This window comes from Neolamprologus multifasciatus, chromosome 23 (genome assembly GCF_963576455.1).
Source record: "Neolamprologus multifasciatus chromosome 23, fNeoMul1.2, whole genome shotgun sequence".
In the NCBI taxonomy this organism is placed as follows: domain Eukaryota; kingdom Metazoa; phylum Chordata; class Actinopteri; order Cichliformes; family Cichlidae; genus Neolamprologus; species Neolamprologus multifasciatus.
The window spans coordinates 39,492,831-39,510,499 of record NC_140460.1 but is presented as its reverse complement, the minus strand read 5'-3'; the positions used below and the strand labels follow the sequence as shown (position 1 = coordinate 39,510,499).

General features: G+C 42.0%; 2 protein-coding genes across 3 annotated transcripts in view; both read left to right on the top strand.

Annotated features, from left to right (window-relative positions):
* The window catches only part of LOC146492289 (uncharacterized), a 28,687-nt gene that overhangs the window by 3,503 nt on the left and 7,515 nt on the right, over positions 1-17,669 (top strand). The gene's annotated exons all lie outside the window — the stretch shown is intronic.
* On the top strand, positions 7,905-11,205 carry LOC146492290 (uncharacterized). Its single transcript, XM_085151509.1, has 5 exons — positions 7,905-8,004; positions 8,104-8,412; positions 8,614-8,728; positions 8,990-9,047; positions 9,326-11,205. The coding sequence occupies exons 1-5, from the start codon at positions 7,935-7,937 to the stop codon at positions 9,431-9,433; spliced, it is 660 nt and encodes a 219-aa protein (XP_085007635.1). The 5' UTR covers positions 7,905-7,934; the 3' UTR covers positions 9,434-11,205.

The following is a 17,669-nucleotide window of genomic DNA, read 5'->3' as shown; positions in this document are numbered from 1 at the left end:
ATGTTTAAGTTTGAATAAATTGTCTATGTAGATAGTGTTTCCCGCACATTTATGTTAATTAATACTAAAAATAGTTACCCCAAATCCTTGGTTAAAACTAGTGTAAATATGTTTGGTTTAATTTAAGGGAAATAATTCTTTGTAAAAGAAAATCCTTGGTTAGGGTCTCTATTAAAACATTTGCAAACTCTAAAATGTATACTTTGAAAATTTAATTGTTTAATAAAAAGTGTAAATGCATGGTAGACACATTTTGTGTATTTAAGAACCAGTTTATTCCATCTTCCTTGTTTGAAATTACTCAGCTCTGTAATTAAAAAACCAATGAATGTAAAACTAACTTAAACTGGGTTAAATAATAGTCTAGACAAAAGTATTTTACATTAGCTATGTTAAATGGCTTTACTGAAGCGTATATATTTTTGTTATTTTATTTGTATTCTGTATAATGCATTTAATTTACCTGAATGATTAATGAAATGTTCTTTGTTTTGTGTTGAAAGGTTTTTCACCTACCTACCTAGCTACCTATCAGCTATCAAAATAAATGTGAGTGAAATTCAAAGTTTTTCAAGTGTGGGCACCTCACAGACAGAGAACACTTGACAGTGAAAAACCGCCCTGGCCAGTAAAGAAACCGGCCTTGACCAGTGAAGACTCCACAAAAGCTCACCACGAAGACGGAGAAGACTCCACCTGGGGGCCTGGAGGAAATCGCAACTTGCCGTTTGCCTGTCCAATCAATAACCAAGAAAGCAGCATGGCTGAGTCAAAGTCACTCGAAGAGCTGAAAATGGAGCGAACCACTGCAAAGAGACTGTTTTCCAGACTCACCAACCATATAATAAGGACCCACATGGATATGTCTGTAGAGGAGCTGCAGGATTCCTTCAAGAGACTCACAGCAGAGGGCTCCAAAGTGACTGACGTGAATGAGGAGCTTGAGGCCGCCTACATCATGCAGTGTGAAGCAGAGGGCACACCGGAGCTGATGGGCCAACAGAGAGCAGACGTCAAGAAAACGGAGAAAGAATGTGAGCAGAAGTTGAAGGAGGTGAAGCACCTGATCAGAGAGACACTGTGGACATCATATGGTGAAAAAGAACTGACCCTTGCTCTAAAATCAGCAGAAATGGTGTGTGAGAACGTCACATCCACTCAGCCTGATACACCCCTGGAGGCATATGATTTTATGCTCCACCATCTGGAAGAACTGGTGAAGAAAGCTAAGCAGGCACACCAGACATGGAACCGCTGGGCTCCACCTGCTGAGGGGCGAGATTGTGATCGTCGACTAATGGAGCTCGAAACCTGCCTTCCAAAGCTGGTGTCAGGGAAGGCAGCCCTGATCAAAGCAGAGAGAATTAAAAGAGATGCCGACCAAGCAATTGTCACAGTCCGCAACGCGGCCCCGGTCGCAGCCATAAAACTGAAAGCCACAGCTTTACCAAAGTTCACCGGCAGCCAGCGTGAGTTCTACAGATGGCGGAAGGAATGGGAGGCTCTGCAAAAGCAAGGTGAACCAACCAGGTCCATGGAAGTAAAGAAATTCCAACTTCTCGATAGCCTCGACGATAAAGTGGCCAAAGATCTGCGCCTGTCCACATACACCTCGGCCGATGAGATCTTCAGAGTCCTTGAGAACCGCTATGGAAATCAAGCCACCATCGCCATTGAAATCATTGAGGAGCTTCAAGCTATCCCTCCTGTCCGTAGCAACCAGCCTAGAAGAATTATAGAGCTTATCCACGCAGTTGAAAAGGCCCTCTATGATTTGAATGAGCTGGATCAAGCAAGTGCCATAAAGAACCTATTAGTAATAAAGTCTATTGAGAGCAAGCTGCCTGAGTCCCTAAAGAAAGACTGGCTTACCCACGCTGCTGATCCAAAGAATGCTGTGACTCATCAGAACCGGTTTGACAAGCTGCTTGCGTACCTCCAATCTCAAGAGTCCATCTACGAGCAGTTAGACCAGCTGAGAGACATCGACCCTGCCAAGGAGAGAACAAAGTTCCCAATAAAGTACGCCCATACCAAGTCAGTTAAATCCAGTACTGATCCAGCAGGCTGCATCATCTGTGGGGACCCGAAGCACAAGAGAAAGCTCTACATCTGCAGACGGTTTAGAACCAACACAAAGTTACAAGAGAAAAAAGATGCAGTGCAGCAACTTGGAGCCTGCAAGAGGTGCCTCGAGATCCACGACGAACCCTGCAGAAAGACGACTTACCTGTGTGGAAATCCAGAATGCAAAGACCAGCATCATTACCTTCTTTGTCCCCTGCCACGACCCTTATCACAAAGGCCCAAGTCTGGTCCGGCGAGAGCTGAGGGGAGGAGGTACACAGAGGTTCAAGAAGAGTTCATCTCTAAACTATCGCCAGAGCTAGCGCAGCGGTGTCGGGAAGCTTTCTGCAACGTCTCATCACGAGCCTTCAACTCCATGGCAGCAGAGAGAGGTCTACTGGAGGAGACTGGTCTAAAAGAGTACCCTGTGATCCTGATGCTCCTTGACGTCATCGCCAATGATGGCCAGAGAATTGGGACACTGATTGATCTAGCATCTGACACAAACTACATAACCCATAAAGCTGCAAGTAAGCTCAACCTTCGCAGTGAAGACGTCACGCTTGTCATCCAGGGTGTCGGAGGTATGAAGGTGTCTGTGGCAACCAAGCGCTACCTTCTCAAGATCCGTGTCAACACCTCAAGAGGAACTTTAAAGGCTCACCAGTTAGTTTGCTATGGTCTTGACAAGATTGCTGAAGTGAAAAGACATGTTCCACCTCAGAAGCTACAGAAGATCTTCCCTGACATCCCTCTCCAAGACCTCATCAGACCCAGAGAGATCCAGCTTCTAATCAGCCATAAAGAAGGCCAGCTGGTGCCCCAAAAGATCCGCTCCATCGGTGACCTGGTTCTCTGGGACGGTCCACTTGGCAAGACAATTGGGGGCACGCATCCAGATCTCTTTGAGGAAGTCACTTTGATGGCCCACACCTCCAAGACTCACTTCGCAAGATCAATGAGAGCTGCTGCATTCAAGTACCAAGAGTTCACTAAAGACCTAGCTTCCTGTCAGCATCCTGATCACCCTGAGACTCTATCCACCACAGCTACCAGCAGCAGAGACTTTCTGAAGTGGTGGAGGTGGGAAAGCATCGGAGCCGCTTGCCAGCCGAGATGTGGAGGGTGTCGTTGTGGGAGCTGCCAGCCAGGGGGTAAAGAAATGACGCTCGCAGAAGAGAGGGAGATGGAGATCGTGAGGAATGGCCTGACTTATTCCACTGGAGATGACCACAGCAGTGAACCACATTGGCATGCCAAATACCCATGGGTAGAAGATCCAGCAACCTTGCCAAATAACAGGAAAGCGGTAGAAGCAACATTCATCAGAACTGAGATGAAGCTATCTAAAGAACCTGAATGGAAGACGGCCTATGCTGCACAAGTTCATGAGATGGTAAACCGCAGAGCTGCAGTGAAGCTGTCTAAAGAAGTCCTGCAGAGTTGGACTGGGCCAGTATGGTATATAAGCCACCTCATCGCGCCAAACCCACACTCGGTCTCTACCCCAGTGAGGCTGGTGTGGAACAGCAGCCAGAAGTACAGAGGCCTCAGCCTGAATGACATCCTCATCAAAGGTCCTGATGTCCTGAACCCGATAAGAGCTGTCCTGCTGAGGTTCCGAGCTGGTGTCTACGCTGCCCTTGGGGACATCCGCAAGATGTACAACTCCGTCTGGCTGGAAGAGCGAGAGGTCCACTTGCACAGATTCTTGTGGCGTGACACAGAAGATGCAGGCATAGAAGACTATGCCATAACAAGAGTCAACATTGGAGACAAACCTGCTGGTTGCATAGCCCAAGTCGCCATGAGAGAAACTGCAAACCTACCTTCATTCAGTCACTTCAAAGAAGAGAAACGTGTGCTGGAAGAAGATGCTTATGTCGATGACATCCTGACATCACACAATGACCTTGACCATCTGAGACGCCTAACAGCCAACATCGAGCACATCCTGAGAGCTGGAGGATTCTACATGAAGCCTTGGGTCTACTCCAGTCAAAGTGGGAGGGAGGAGTCAAAGAAAGAGTTGCCTCGTTCAGAGCCAAAGACTATGGTCCTGCCGAACCAGCTGACTGAAGATGACAACAAAGCCCTTGGCCTTGGCTACACCATCAGTGATGACAAGCTTCATATCATGGTTGCAGTGAACTTCTCAAAGAAAAGGAGGACAATGCGCCTTGGTCAAGACCTGCTCAGAGAAGAAGTCAGAGAGCAAACACCTGATCCACTCACCAGGCGAGAACTGCTAAGCCAAGTCTCCGGCCTATATGACCCACTCGGTCTTGTGACTCCCGTCAAACAAAAGGGTGCCATCCTGGTAAGGAGAGCTTTCCAAGAAGCAAAAGTAAAGCACTGCCTCGAAGACACATGGGACGCAGCCTTGTCTGAAGGTCTCTGAGAAGATGCTATAAAGCTTCTGGAAGAGTATGCTGACTTGAAGAAACTGCATTTCACTAGAGCCCTGACTCCACCAGATCCCTGTGCAGAGCTCAGTGCCATCACGTTCTCTGATGGCAGTGAACATGCATATGGCGCAGTGATGTACCTTCGCTGGAGCTGCAGCCATAGTGTCATCGTGAGACTAGTAGAGTCCAAAGCCAAACTGACGCCTCTCAACCACAAAGGCGATCCTATTAAAGCAGAGATGTGTGGCGCCGTCTTTGCTGCCCATCTGAAGACCTACTTCCAGAGACACTGCAGAATCCAGGTCAATAAATGGTACCACCTCGTCGACAGCCAAACAGTCTTGGGTGCAATCCAGCGTGAGAGCTACGGTTTCCAGACCTTCTTCGCAAACCGCGTTGGTGAAATCCAGAGTAGCACTGATGTCCAAGATTGGTGGTGGATTCCCGGGTCAGCAAACATCGCAGACATTCTCACCAGAGGGGCCAGTCCAAATGTCCTAACCGAGGACTCCGAGTGGCAGTCGGGTCCAAAGTTTCTCCAACTTCCTGAAGATGAGTGGCTGAAGAAATCCGCTGGAGAAGTTGCTGCCCAAGCTCGAGAAAAGGTCACAAAGCTACAGAAAAAGACTTTTGTTGCAGTCCTTACCAGACTCCACATCAAGGCAGCTCAGGACTCAGCACACGTAGAGTCGAGAAGACCACTGGCAGGAGTAGCAACCCAACAGCTAATCGACGAAAGGCGATTCAGCAACCTGAGAAGGCTGATTGGGATGGTGGCGTGGGTCTGGAGGGTTGCAAAAAAGTTCATGAGATCCAAGACTAGAGACCAAGAAAAGTGGGAGGTAGTACCATCTTCAGGTGTCCTCACAGTCAGCGAGAGACGAGATGCTTTTCGAGACCTTTGCCTAGCAGCACAAGAGGGCGTCAACTTCCCAAGCACCACAACAAACAGACTAGTCGTTTACAGAGACCAAACAAGTGGACTTCTAGTTTGTGGTGGCAGAATCCAGACCTTCAAAAAAGACCGCAAAGCCGTTCCCCTTCTACCATTCCAAGCCTGGTTATCCACCCTCCTCGCCAGAGAAGCACACAGCGAGGGACATGACGGAGTGGCAGGAACCTTACTGCGGATGAGAATGAAGGCTTGGGTTGTAAGAGGAAGAATTATTGCCCAAAAGGTTGTTGACCAGTGCATCATCTGCAAGAAGGCAAAGGCAAGAACCTGTAAGCAAGTAATGGGAGACTTACCTGAAGAGAGGTCAAATCCTGCTGCACCATTTGAATTCACATCTGTCGACCTGTTTGGACCCTATCATGTGAGGGATGATGTCAAGAGAAGAGTGACCATGAAAGTCTGGGGAGTTGTGTTTTGCTGTATGGCAAGCCGAGCCATTCATGCCGAACTAGCGAGCACACTATCAACAGAGAGCTTCCTGCTTGCCTACCAGAGGTTCACCTCTGTCCGAGGCCATCCCCGAAAAATCTGGTCAGATCCTGGCACAAACTCACAGACAGAGAACACTTGACAAGGATAAAATGTCTTTTTTTTTTTCTATTATTGACGCTCGCTTTTCTCTTACATGGTTTATTTATGCGTTTAGTTAAGAATGAGGAGGCAACTGAAAAGTTCTTCCCAACTAGCATTTCAGATTGTGCTTCAGTTGACTTTCTCATTTGTCTCCTACTGAGTATGCCGACATAAAATCTCTCTTTGATCCTCAGCACTTCTGAGAAACACCACGCCTTTACATCACTGTTTCAATACAAGATTCTGGTGAAGGAAGATGCACCCATTCATCAAAAGAGAAATCGGATAGCAAAGTGGTTGGTGCCAGGAGAAATAAAACCGATGCTGCACAGCATCAGAGTGGCAGGACTGACTGCTAACCCTAAGAAGTGTTCCATAGCCCAGAGAGAAGTGGAGAAAAAATAGGCCTAACTTTCTTCTTCTGAAAACTTTATTTGAGCAAAGCCACTTGCATAAAGTGCTGTGTTTTTGAAAGTTTATGAAAGCAAATATTTTACCATCGTCAAGCTCAAAATTTTAAACATGACTTTGTGTTTCTAAACAAAACACTAAACAGTTAAAAACGGAAGCATCCAAACAAATGAGAATTTGAGGTTTATATCAGGGTCTGTCACACAGCATTTTGTATTTTTTTATTTCTTATATTAAATGGAGAATATGTTAAGTTCTGGTGTTGGTATTATCAGTTAGGATTGTGTTGAGTTTTATTCTAGTTTAGGTTTTCATCTACGTCCCCTTATACGTGTCTGTTCTTGTCTTCTGTGTCAGTTTGTCATGTATTGTCTGTGTGTTTCATGTTGTCAAGCCGGTGTTGTCATGTCTACATCTCTCCACTTTTCCTGTTTTATTTTGAAAGCCTTGTTCTATGTTCATTGTGCTTAGTGTTACTTTTCCATGACTGATCCAATTGACTCTTGTTCAGGTGTTTCCCCTGGACCCTTAGCTGCGGTGTTAGAATCAAAGGAGAGTGATTCGGGAGTAATCATTGGGAGTAATGATGTGACCACTGGCTCACAGTCTGCACCGCAGATGTGTGCCCAGAAGCCAACCATCGATGTTTAAATAATGTTTTTGGAGACAATCTTGGAATGAATGTTTCTTCTGTGGCCGAACACAGTGTGACAATTTTGGAGTTTGGAAAATTGTCACAGTTTGGGACTGAAAACACCATGATTAGCTTTTCTGTGACTGAGGAGACTGGACCCTCTGCTTTAGAGCCAGCAAAGGCTGCCTGCGCCAGTCCTGAATTAAGTGAACTGGCCCCCCTGTCACCCACACCAGCTGGAGGCGCAACCAAGCCTGTCCTGTCATGCTATCACATACACAACTGCCTGCAGGTGCTATTCCGCCATCAGCTCAACCACCTGCACCTGCTATCCAACCACCTGCACCTATCACGTCCGACCCTGCTTCGCCTCAGCCAGTGGTCTCCGCACCTGCTGGCCCTGTTTCACAGGTAGCCAAAAGATGTGAGTTACTAAAGGGTATGAGTCTTTTTTTTTCTATAAGTAGTTGTACATTATCCTCACAGCATCAGTTACTTCCTGATCAGTATGGTCATACAGAGACTCTGCTGTGCTGCTTCTGAATCTAATTCTGTTTAAGCTGTGAAGATAATATCTATACACAAAATTTTGAGTGTGTAAATGTCAACAAACATGGCAGTTATATGTGTGACATGCCCACTGAGATGAAGATAAGTAAATATGTATGTTTAGTTGTTGTATGTGATTCTGCTCAGTGTTTTACTTTTAGAGAGTTTTAATATGAAAGCAGAAGCAGACATGTGCATGCACTTCCTTTATGGAAGAATTCTCACAAAGATGTACTTCTGTAAGAGGTCTTTCTTTGAGGTTTATTAATAACTCTCAGTACATCATTGTCTGTACTATCAGTAGCAGTTACACTGTAACCTGGACACCTGGTCAAACATGGATGCATTGAAACTGGTATTCATTCAGCTTCTACCACTAACTACATACTCACAAGATTTGGGAGGAGGTAATGTAATGACTGTTTCATAATGTAGCATCTATGTTTTAATGATCTGCATCTGGTTTAACTCACTCAGACTGTGCGTATTATTGTTACTGATTTCAGAGACTGTGGTGAAAACAATTGGGAAACAACCAGATGTCACTCAAATATGCACCAATGAAACACAGAACATCATCACGCTGATCGTTTGTAAGATCAGAACTCAGAGAAGTGGAGAAAATTGTTTTCTGCTGTATGAATATGGACGGGGCTTTGAGAACAAATGTGACTCCAGGTTTACGCTGATGAAAGAAAATCAGACTGTGTTTCTTCACCTGATCAATTTAACATCAGAGGACAGTGGGAGCTACACCTGTCAGTGTTCAGCTCCTGAAAGAACAAATATTCTCCATCTTAATGTCACTGTGGAAGGTAAACAAGGTAAACAACAAGATTGTTCTTATTTTAACCATAAAGTATTTAGCAATATAAAGTCTGTACTGATTTTAGAAGGTGACCTTCAGGATTTGTTAACTTTACAAGTCAATAGTCATACATCACACTTAACCTTTGTTCACCAGCAAATCAAATACTGCGTCCATGTTTCTAACAACTGCTTTTCTCCTCATACAGAATTAAGCAGCAGGTCTGGAACAAAAACACTTCCTCTTACAATGATTTGTGTAACTGTGTTCATCATTGTGAGTTTAGTTATCTTTGGATTTATTCACGCACGACTGCTCAACAGGTGAGAAACTACTGTCAGAGCTGTGTTTCATGTTTCATGATTTACCTTTTAACACGCTTCATAACTTTAAAATGTGATTCTCTTTTCATTTTGGTTAATCCACTTTAGCTGAAGGTCATTTTGATGTAACGTCTTCTTCAGCAAGAGCCTGCACTACTGTTCTCATGTTTAAGTGAATTAAAGTCAATTAGCTGCCTGATAATAATTTATCAGATATATTGATCATAAAAAAGTGATGCTAACATCATTTGTTATCCAAAGTGGCTGTTCAAGGTCAGAAACATCTGGACTGTCAGTGAATGAGACTCACGGCTCTTTGGTGAGTAATTTCCTTGTAAAGACAAAGCAGCAGGTTTAAAGTTTGTTTTATATCCAGTTCTATTTTAAAATGTTGGCTGAGGCTGTTTTTGTGAAGTTACTTTGATTCAAAAATTTGGGTCACCTTGAGTTTTTTATCAGACTTTTAATTTTATTTTACAGGATGAAAATGTGCAAATAAAATAAAGTGATTTTATTCATCAGTAACATGTTTGCAGCATAATTAAGTCAGACTTAATATAATTATGCTGTATGAGTTTTAATTTTATCTTCTGACAGGATGAAGATGTCCAAGATGATTCTTACACAAACCTTCAGCATCCAACAAATGATCTCTACCAAACTATCACCTCAGATCACCCTCAGCACGACAGCACTACAAATTAAGAATATTAAGTGTCTGCTGTTGTGATTATTCAGCCAGAAGAACAGAAGCTGTCAGCCTCGATAGTCAAACGCTTTTGTTTTTGACAATATTGAAACATGACACATGAGTAATATTGCTCTGATATAAATATTTTTGGATTATCATTATGACAAGACATCTTTCATACTGGACACATGTTTTATAACAACTAACTAAACAGGTTCACAGATGTGTCCTTTTGCAAATACAAACTGTGTCAGTATGAATCCTTGTGTATTTGAAGGTTTATGAAAACTAACATTTCACCATCGTCAGCTCTTAATTCCAGGCATGAGTTTGTTTCTAAACTAAAACAAAACAGTTAAAAACAGTTAAAAACGGTTAAACTCTTCCTGGTTTTTCTTCTGTATTCATGTGTTTACTCACTATTTTAACCTTTAAGGCATCCAAACAAAAAAGGAGAATTTGAGGTGTAAGTTACTGAGGGGTGCGAGTCTTTTTTCTATATAAGTAGTTGTACATTATCCTCACAGCCACAGTTACTTCCTGATCAGTATGGTCATACAGAAACTCTGCTGTGCTGCTTCTGAATCTAATTCTGTTTAAGTTGTGAAGATATTATCTATATATTAAATTTTGAGTGTATAAATGTCAACAAACATGGCAGTTATGTGTGTGACACGCCCACTGAGATGAAAATGAGTATGTTTAGTTTTTGTGTGTGATTCTGCTCAGTGTTTTACTTTTAGAGGGCCTTTAACTTAAAGCAGAAGTGATCATCCATATACTTCCTTTGCAGAAGCTTTCGACCAGCACGAAACGCTGTGAGAGATATAAGAGCTTTATGTAACTCCTTGAGTTTGCTTAGTGCTTCACTTTGAGATAGTTTTAATATGACAGCAGAAGCGGTCACGTGCATGCACTTCCTTTATAGAAGCATTCTGACAAAGACGTACTTTATTAACAACTCTCAGTACAACATCGTCTGTACTGTCAGCAGCAGTGACTGTGACACCTGGACAAATATGGATGCACTAAAGCTGTACTTCATTCTGCTTCTACCACCAACTGCATGCTCACAAGATTTAGGAGGAGGTAATGTTTTCATAATGTAATATTTAGTTTTTAATGCTACTCGAGCCTCTGGTTTAAATCATTCAGGCTGTTTGTATTATTGTTACTGATTTAAGAAACTGCTGGGGAACAACCAGATTTCACTCAAATATGAAAGACAGAACATCATCACGCTGATCATTTGTAAGATCAGAATCAGAGAGTGGAAGGGGAAAATTGTTTTCTGCTGTATGACTATGGGCGGGGCTTTGTTCATTAATGTGACTCCAGGTTTACGCTGATGAAAGAAAATCAGACTGAGTTTCTCCACCTGATCAATTTAACATCAGAGGACAGTGGGAGCTACACCTGTCAGTGTTCAGCTCCGGATGGAACAAAATGTCACTGTGGAATGTCACTTCTTCCCACTCTATTAAAATGACATTGAACCGTTTACATGGTTGATTTGTTGTCTTGCTTTTTCCTCGTTCATCAGTTTAAATAATAAACAACATGATGTCCAGGCTTATACAAGCGATTACACCTGATTTCACTTTGTTTTTCATATAAATGACTGTTTTAACTGTTTAATGTCAGTAGAAACTGTAAACTGTGCTTTGGATACCGCAGATATGATAACGTAGTGTGTGATGTGTGCAGAACATGTTAGAAATATGATAAAATTATTATCACAATGTTTCTTTACATATGATTCAAATTCAAGTTTATTATTCTGTTTTTTTTTTTTAAGTTTTAGATGCCAGAAGTTCAACAGAAATGTCTGTTTTGTGGCTCATTGAAGTCAGAGAGTTGATTTGATTCAGTAAACATGACACCTTAGAGCACTCACAGCTGATGCTAGGACAGTAAATGACAATGAATCCACATTTTTGCACAGATTTGGCCTTTTAAAGGCGTGTGGTCCTAAACTTTTGAACAGCTGTAAAACAGCCTGTTTTGGTTTAAGCGTTGTTTTCAATAAATTGCCTGCTCATAAAAAAGTTTTGCCTCACTCCCATTTCTTCTTGTTGCATGTTGAAGCTCTACTTGGAACCTTGTTAAGATCCAACTATGCAAAATATGATTTTTTTTTTTTTTTGCAATTTTTCAAGTGGTCTTAAATTTTTGATTGGGACTGTATAAATATTTGCTTTCAGTTATTCACAGTGAGATAATGTCAAACTAAATGGAATAAGTGAAAAATTACTTGCTTGCTCCACATAATTCTGTTGAATGGTGTTCTAAAACATCCGTTCTTCAGTATTTTTAACTTGCATATATTTAAATTTATATTTCAATAATGCTGACATATCTCCTTTTTCAGTGTAATGGTTTAAGCTCAGAAACATCTGCAGTATCTATAAATGTTTAGCATCATGTTGTTGAGTGCACAGTGCTCTAGCTCAAAGTTCTTCTAAACATGTGAAGACACAAAAACCAAAGAGTCACTTTTAGCATTATGACTCATACATATGAATGAACCGTTTGAAACCTGTGTGAATGCTTTATGCTACAGTGATACACTGAATATGCCACTAAAGCTTCTCTTCTTTCTGAAACTACTTGAAATGTGTCTTTATCACAAACAGTAAAGAGTTATGGTCATATAAAGAGCATTCATGAAACTGTCAGGCCGGTGGTAAAGAAAAGGTTGATACAAGTAAAGCACAGTTTGGTCTTACCGGCTGCCACATAAAGTGTGACACTGTTTTTTATTTTATTTTTCTTTACCTTTTATTATTACACTCACTGATATGAAAATGAGCAAATGAGTATGTTTTATGTTTGTATGTGAGTCTGCTCAGCGTTTCACTTGAAGAGCGTTTTAATACAAAGGAACAGGCAGTCATGTACACGCACTTCCTTTACAGAAATACCCTCACCAGCATGTACCTCTGTGAGTGATGCTACTTTAAGGTCTATATAACTCTTTTCAGTACATCATCATCTGTACTGTCAGCAGCAGTTACACTGTTACTCTGACACCTGGACAAATATGGATGCACTGAATGGTAAATGGCCTGCATTTGTATAGCGCTTTACTCAGTCCCTAAGGACCCCAAAGCGCTTTACACTACAGTCATTCACACATTCACACACTGGTGATGGCAGCTACATTGTAGCCACAGCTGCCCTGGGGCGCACTGACAGAGGCGAGGCTGCCGGACACTGGCCCTCTGACCACCACCAGTAGGCAAACATGGGGTTAGTATCTTGCCCAGGATACTAAGGCCCAATTTGGCATGCAGCCAGGAGGCAGCCTGGGATCGAACCACCGACCTTCTGATTAGTGGCTGACCTGCTCTGCCACCTGACCTACAGCCACCCCAAGTGAAATTGTACTTAATTCTTCTTCTACCACTAACTAATGAGACTCACGGCTCTTTGGTGAGTAATTTCCTTGTAAAGACAAAGCAGCAGGTTTAAAGTTTGTTTTATATCCAGTTCTATTTCAAAATGTTGGCTGAGGCTGTTTTTTGTGAAGTTACTTTGATTCAACATACCTTGGGCCACCTTGAGTTTTTTTTTTTATCAGACTTTTAATTTTAGCTTACAGGATGAAAATGTGCAAAATGACCTTTACACAAACCTTCAGTATCCAACAAATGATCTCTACCAAACTGTCACCTCAGATCACCCAAAACACAATGCAACTACAAATTAAGCACAATAGGTGTTGTTGTGATTAGTGTTGGCCTTTATAATCAAACTCTTTAATCTATGTAAATTTTAACAGTTATATATAATATATTTATATATAATATGTGAAATAAATAATAACAACTGTAAGTGGCACATGAGCATTAGTGGTCTAAAAGAAATTGTTTTGGATGATCATTACTTGCCTTTACTTTCACTGTTTTGTAGTAACTGAGACCATTCAGTCACGACACTCCAGCTCTTTGAAACAGGTTCACAGATTTATACGTGTATACTCTGCATAAGCGTGTTAACAGTATACAAATGCAATAAACTGTGTCAAATATGACTCCTCCTGTAGCTTTTTTAATGCACATTCCTTTTACTGTCATTGTGTTTAGTCACTAACAGATGTTCTTGACTGTGATGTGTCATTACTGTAGACTTTTCAGATTCTAACAATAATTGTAATCACCATCCAGATACACAGAGATATCAGTCTGGCTCTCTTAGTCGTGGCTTAAAAAGTGTTGGTGATGAATAAAAAATTACATCAAAATTTTAAATGTTTTTCTTTTGTATTTAAGTGTTTGTGCTGTTTGACTTTGAGACTAACATGGAACAACAGCTTACACGTGCATTTCTATTACAGATATTTAAGTTTAATTTTATTCCCGTGATATTAAATTCAAATATATATGTGATTAATTTAGAAGAGTGTGCATGTATTGGTGGCATATATATCTGTGTCAAAGTACACCAAGAATGTCAACTCGAGGGGCAGGACTCAGTGACAAAGTTAAACAAGGTTGATTTTCAAAGTTTAAGACAGAATGAAGCCTTAAAAAATATTTTTGTTTTTTTCCTTTCATGACCTTTTATTTTCTCTCATGTTTTCTCTCGTATGTCCTGCAATAGCCTTAAGAAATCTTTCAGTTTCTATATGAACATCGTTTCTTCCTCTTTGGCACATTATGTGAGTCTCTGTGTCACACAGTGGAAATTTGTATTTATCTTTTGTATTGGTTTTATTCAGATTTTTATTGTTTACTTGTGAATGCAGTTTTTATTTGCATGATTTTATTCTGTTTATATTGCATGTTTTTAGTGTGTTGTTTGACGTTGTTTTAATCCACTGTGGATTGGGTGAGCATGGGACAAATTAAATTATAGTGATCACCTGCTGAGGCGTGGGTGTGTCCAGAGGTGGCCTATCAGCTTTTTAAAGGACCTATTAAAAGGAAGCTAGCGGAGCACTGGAGGGAGAGAGGCCCCATATATGAAGAGCAATGCATGAAGACCAGGTGCAAAAGAGGGACCCGCTGCCTGATTGTGGGGGAGCGATGTCTCATCTGGAGACAGACCGGTCAGCGTGACGTGCCGACCCAGTCAGTAGGAGACAGCGCGTGTGATTGAGAGCAGGGCACCTCTGCCTGGATTTGTGAGTAGTGTCTCCTCTGTTGTTCACGGGGTGCAGCCGTGTTGGGAGAGGGTCCCATGGCTGTAAGCCAGGGCGGCTTCTGGGACGGTGGTTATGGCCCCTATTTGTTTATTTACACGGTGATGATGCAAGGGGAGCCGCGATGGCATCGAGCGACGGACTCTAGTGCAGAATGAAAGCTGTGCTGGGATGTGATGGGCCCAGTGAAGGAACGAGAGGGGGATAGGTGCTCCTCCTTGTCTGCCTGGGACGAGGCTGGCATGAACCCCGCTCTGGAGAAGGAATTTCTGGACTGCTTGTAAACCCATAACAAACATCCATCCTGGGTTGGGGGATAGTTACATCGTGGGACTGGGTGGGATTTTAGTGCATGCAGAAAATTGTATTTTTACAAGTTTTAGAATAACCTTTTCTAGTCTTGGTGGAACTTTATCATGTTGAGAACTTTGTATTTTATACTTCTCTTTTCTTAGTATTTGGTTTGTTTTATTCCTGCTGTGCACCTCGGGGAATAAACTGTTTCTGATCAGCCCTGCTTCATCTTTGTGTCCTGGGTTTCTGACTCGCTCGCTCCTTGTATCTAAAGAACGATCCTCTAGTATCACATTCTGGCACAATAGCTTTAGTGTCTACAGCTGCAATCAACTCCATCCATGTCTCAAACACCAACCAGCATCACAAAGTGTTTTAATGTGAACTTTCCTTTTCAGTGAGTTCTCAGTGTCTCATCATTTTGAACAGGGGTGAGGAATTCAAACTGAAATAATACTTAATAAATTTGAGTCGACACACTGGACTTCTTTGATTCTTTTGCTAAAAAATCGAATTGTTTCTTCAACTTGAGTTTTAACTTTAATTTGGAATTCATTAATGAGTAGAAATTTTAACTTCAAAAGTAACTTCCAAAAAAGAACTTGAATTCAGCTTCCTGACCTGCACCCATGTCACCGCTTTTCTGTTTAAATTAAACAGTGAGGATCTGTGGCACAAGGACTGTTACAGATGAACCTGCATACTGGGTTTTGCTGGGTAATGTGACCAAGATACAGTCAGTGGTTGGCCATAAGATAGACTTCTCCTCTCCAGCTGCCTAAAAAAGGCTCTCAATCAAAACATAAACAGACCATCTGTAGTGACAGATAAAAGAAGCCGTCCTCAAAAAAGAAAAATTCCACCTGCTACTGTGGAGGAGTTGGATCAGCTGATGGGAAAATATTTCTCGATGTCATGTATAGTTTACAAATGACAAAATGTTTACATAAAATCACAAAAGCATTTAAATAATATCACCCGGTACTAGCATTCTGTAATTTACTGTCTCTTTTGGAAAAAATATCGCTACATATAGAGCACAAGACTTTTAAGACTATTTAACAAGAGTATTTTCCCCTGGTTTTACTACCACACTGGGGCACGTGTTCACCTAAACGCAGCAAACCTTCACCATCTTATCCAGAAGGGTCACCTCTTCACCCTCACATGGAAGAAGTAATCTGATTGGCATGGTGGTTTGTTTGAAGCAGGGATTTCGTAGTGCCCCGTGTGCAGCGTTGGAACCCAGTCAGGATTTCTCTCATTCATTTCATAGGCTGGTTTGCCTGCAATAATGAAAATATTAGCAATTAGCAGCTCTATAAATAGAACATATCTACAAAATCACTCATTAGGATGTTTGTTCTAATTTGCTGTGTCCTCAGAGCGCATTGAAAATAAAACTAATAGGCTATAAAGAGTAATATGAACTTATTTAGAACTTACCTGAATGTCTGAAGCACCAACAGATATCTGTGGATGGTAGAGAACAATATCAGCTCGTCTCACAGCTGCTATCCAGGCTAGACACCTTCTTTTGGTAACATCCGATACATGAGCTCCCTCATGATGCTTCCAGGTGAGGAAACAATGAAAAGATAAACCATTTTCAAGCTTATTCTCTTGCTGATAGTGCGATCTAACATTACAACTGACCACACAGCAAGCATTTGTTTGGTCTGCTAATATGACGCCTCGACCAAAAATCCTGGCTACGCCCCCTCCTGTGACATCACGCTCCAAAGCCCTATAGCGATTGCTCTCCACACAGCACAGACCCACCTGGAACAACAGGGGAGCTATGTCAGAATGCTCCTCATCGACTTCAGCTCAGCCTTTAGTACAATAATACCAGACATTCTGATCACTAAGTTAGCCAACCTGAGGCTCCCACCACATACCTGCTCTTGGATAAAGGACTTTTTGGTCAAAAGACCCCAGCGGGTGAAACTGGGTCCTCACCTCTCTTCCCCTCGCACCTGCCAGACAGAAGGAAAACGTCATGGATGGGGTAAAGGAAGACATGCGGTGGGTTGTAGTGATGTGTCGTCGCGAACGAAACAGCTCTTAGAGCAGATTCTTTGAAGTGAACGACGCGAGCCGGCTGTGTTTTTTTTCTTTCTCTCACCCTCTCTCTCTCATTTTTATTATTTTTTGCTTCACTCTGCATGTGAGTCTTGTGCTTGGGCTGAGCAGAGGGGGGAAGGGAGGTAGTTACACTCGCAGTAGCACAGGAACAGAGCAGGAGGGAGAGAGAGAGAAAGAGAGCCAGGGGCAACAACAAGAAACAACATCATCAGATTAGAAAGGTATAGTGATCATCCACAACTATTTTCAGTTGCAAATGATAAAGGATTCAGAAAGTTTATTCATGCAGTGAATCATATGTATGTGATTCCAAGCAGGAAAACACTCTCCCAAAAAATCATCCCAGTTTATTCATGCAGTGCTTCGGAGTTTGTACGTGCTTTTGTCTCTAGGGGCCACCATATATATTAAAGCAACAAAACAACCTGAAGAGCCGGTTGGATGCCCAAATTGCCGGCTCTTCTTAGTGAGCCGAGCCAAAAGAGCCGGTTCTCTAAAAAGAGCCAGAATTCCCATCACTAGTGGGTTGATGTGACAGAGGAGGATGTCCAGTATAATGGAAGCAGATATGTCTCGGTCCTGAGTCTCTGACCCAACATTTTGAGTTTGGTGTGGGTTCATGATTCTTTCCTTTGCTTCCAGAGATTATTTAAGTTTAAGCTTTGTGCGGTTTAGTCTTGAGTTCACTTCTTTTTAGTGTCTCTGTATTTGTTTTTCTGATT